Below are 2,985 nucleotides of genomic sequence, written 5' to 3' on the forward strand. Positions count from 1 at the left end.
AGAGAGAGAGAGAGAGAGAGAGAGAGAGAGAGAGAGAGAGAGAGAGAGAGAGAGAGAGAGAGAGAGAGAGAGAGAGAGAGAGAGAGAGAGAGAGAGAGAGAGAGAGAGAGAGAGAGAGAGAGAGAGAGAGAGAGAGAGAGAGAGAGAGAGAGAGAGAGAGAGAGAGGCATCTTATCGATTCTCAACCGTCAGATATCCTCGTTGCTCAATCGACGGTCACGATGAATTATCGAAGCTCGCTAATTTTCGGCCGTCGGATTGAATTCTAGGTCAAGGTATAACATTCCACTACGCCCGCGCTCTTTCTCCTACACCTCTCTTCCTGTTCGTGGAGGCCGGCCGCCAAACCCTAGCGTGAGCAACCCCGCCTCAGCGCTCGATTCTCCTCTCCTCTTCTACCCTCCCTGCATTCTCCTTCTAAAAGTTCGCAAATTTTCTCTTGGGTGATCTCTCGCAGGAACGTTAATCAGAGGTAAGCGACATGGCCGAGGGGGCGAAGACAGCCATCATCCCCGAGTCGGTTCTGAAGAAGAGGAAGCGCGCCGAGGCATGGGCATCCGCCAAGAAGAAAGATCTCGAGCAGCAGAAGAAGAAGAATGCGGAAAACCGCAAACTTATTTTCAGCAGGGCTCTTCAGTACGCCAAGGAGTACGAATCCAAGGTAGTTTATTCATAAGATGACATATGGTTCATTATATAGTTTGAGATTACCTATTTCGGATCGATAATCTCCTGATTTCTTTCTTTTAGGAGAAGGAACTGATCCAGTTAAAGCGGGAGGCCAGGTTGAAAGGTGGATTCTACGTCGAGCCTGAGGCTAAGCTTCTCTTCATCGTTCGAATTCGGGGGTGGGCTCAAATCTTTCAAAAAATTATTGATATGATTTTATGTCGTAATCTTTTTCCCGATTTTATTTATATTTCCGTCGCGAACACTAGGTCCTGTGATGAGGCTGAATTTCATCAGCCTTTCGCAGAGGACACATGATCTTACTTACCTGATTTTTCCCGTCTCTTTATTCTTTACTAGATGTTGCACTGTTTCTTCATGCTTGGTCAACTATCATGGTCTTGCGTTACTCACCGGTTCTATTTATTATTCCTACATTGGTTTTTAACTCTTGTATTTTTTACCAGTATCAACGCTATTGACCCAAAGACCCGGAAAATCTTGCAGCTCCTGCGACTCCGACAGGTGTGGATTTCATACTAAACTTAATATCGGCATAGACTCTTTACCTAATGCTCTAATGTCGAATCCCGCAGATTTTCAACGGCGTGTTCCTCAAAGTGAACAAGGCCACCCTCAACATGCTTCACCGGGTGGAGCCTTATGTTACCTACGGGTACATCAGAATTCTCTTTCTTCATTGCTTATGTTACTATCACCAGATCAAGGAAGACTCAATATTCCAGAGAAATCATAGGTTTATTGTTCTTGTTTTGCAGCTACCCCAACTTGAAAAGCGTGAAGGAACTGATCTACAAGAGGGGTTATGGGAAACTCAACAAGCAGAGGACTGCTCTGACAGAAAACTCCATCGTTGAGCAGGTCTTGTATCAATCAATCAATCAATCAATCAATCAATGTATATTGATCCTATCTTTGATAAGCAAACGAAATTGACCCATTTGGTTCAATTCAGGCTCTGGGCAAGTATGGTATCATCTGCGTGGAGGACTTGATCCACGAGATCTTCACGGTTGGGCCACATTTCAAGGAGGCGAACAACTTCCTGTGGCCGTTCAAGCTGAAGGCCCCGCTCGGCGGCCTCAAGAAGAAGAGAAACCATTACGTTGAGGGAGGAGACGCCGGCAACAGGGAAAACTTCATCAACGAGCTCATCAGGAGAATGAACTAGATCACTTATCTGCCTACCCCTCTTTATCATCTCTCGTCGTGTTCCTCTATCTCACCCCTGAAACCCGAATGTCGGATCTTATGCTTGCTCTCATCAGTTTTGTTCTTAGAACATTTATTTTTGAAATATGGGTAAGTTTTTTGTCTCTTACGTTCCTCTGTTGACTCAATATTTTTAAATTTAACTTTTATTTCTCATGGACCGTTGTATGTTTAATCTGCATCTCATAAGTTTTGTTTTAACATATCTTTAATGGGCAAGTTTGTAAATTTGCGCAGCTCACAGCTCTATAATCTTGTATCGTGTTCCTCTTCTCACCAATAAAACCCAGATGCTGAACCTTCTCATGCTTGAATTACAACTCTCATCAGTGTTCTAAGAAAATCAATTTTGAAGTATGGGTAAGTTTCTTATCTACCCTACTCGACCGATAAATAACCTCTTATTTAGTATTCAAGAATAAATGTCTTATATATAACCTCTTATAAAGTTATCATGTTTCTCTTCTTGCCCCTTAAACCCATATGTCGGATCTTCTCATGCTTGCATAACATCTCTCATCAGTTCTGTTCTTAGAAAATTTGGGCAACTTTCTACTCCAACCTTCTCTATTATTAAATGACCTCTTCTCAAGTTATCATGTTCCAGTTGCCAAGATGACTTCCTTTGCGGTCCTTCTCCTGCTTGATCTGAAATTTTCATCACCTACTTAAGTAGAACATTTCTTTCACAAATATGATATGTTTCTAGTCTGTCGTACTCCATTCTCTAATATCTTCTCATAGTCCTCTTCTCAACCCAAACCCCATCAGGTAGATAATGGCCTGTCGGACCTTCCTCTTGCTTGCACTGCATCTTTCATCACTAATAAATATTCTACAAACCTGTTTATTTTCGAAATATGAGTTTGTTTCTAGTCTGTGATGCTTTCAGTCTGTTCAACCCGGAATATGAGTAATTTCCCACCATGTTCTTTATCTCTTCACCCAAAGACCAATAAGCTAGATGACGTTCAGTCGGAGCTTATCTTGCTCGCGCTGCATCTTTCATCACTAATATTCTACAAGGCTATTTTTTCGAAATCGGAGTAACGCGGTAGGAAATTACACATGTTTCGGGTAGGA

At 42.4% G+C, this 2,985-nt stretch overlaps 1 protein-coding gene across 1 annotated transcript; it reads left to right on the forward strand.

Moving 5' to 3' along the window:
• Positions 1-240: 240 nt before the first annotated feature.
• Positions 241-2,011, forward strand: LOC144708403 (large ribosomal subunit protein uL30w). The gene is made up of 7 exons (XM_078581702.1): positions 241-354; positions 458-661; positions 751-848; positions 1,137-1,194; positions 1,266-1,345; positions 1,449-1,551; positions 1,646-2,011. Exons 2-7 carry the CDS (start codon positions 482-484, stop codon positions 1,859-1,861), a joined length of 735 nt encoding a protein of 244 aa, XP_078437828.1. The 5' UTR covers positions 241-354; positions 458-481; the 3' UTR covers positions 1,862-2,011.
• The last annotated feature ends 974 nt before the right edge of the window (positions 2,012-2,985 follow it).

This window comes from Wolffia australiana, chromosome 10, assembly GCF_029677425.1.
Source record: "Wolffia australiana isolate 7733 chromosome 10, ASM2967742v1".
Lineage (NCBI taxonomy): Eukaryota > Viridiplantae > Streptophyta > Magnoliopsida > Alismatales > Araceae > Wolffia > Wolffia australiana.

Excerpts from the sequence above, each read along its gene's own strand:
- LOC144708403 (XM_078581702.1), top strand. The coding sequence starts at position 482 with ATGGCCGAGGGGGCGAAGACAGCCATCATCCCCGAGTCGGTTCTGAAG. Across the intron at positions 849-1,136 it reads TTCATCGTTCGAATTCGGGG|TATCAACGCTATTGACCCAA; the intron begins GTGGGCTCAAAT and ends ATTTTTTACCAG. Across the intron at positions 1,195-1,265 it reads AGCTCCTGCGACTCCGACAG|ATTTTCAACGGCGTGTTCCT; the intron begins GTGTGGATTTCA and ends CGAATCCCGCAG.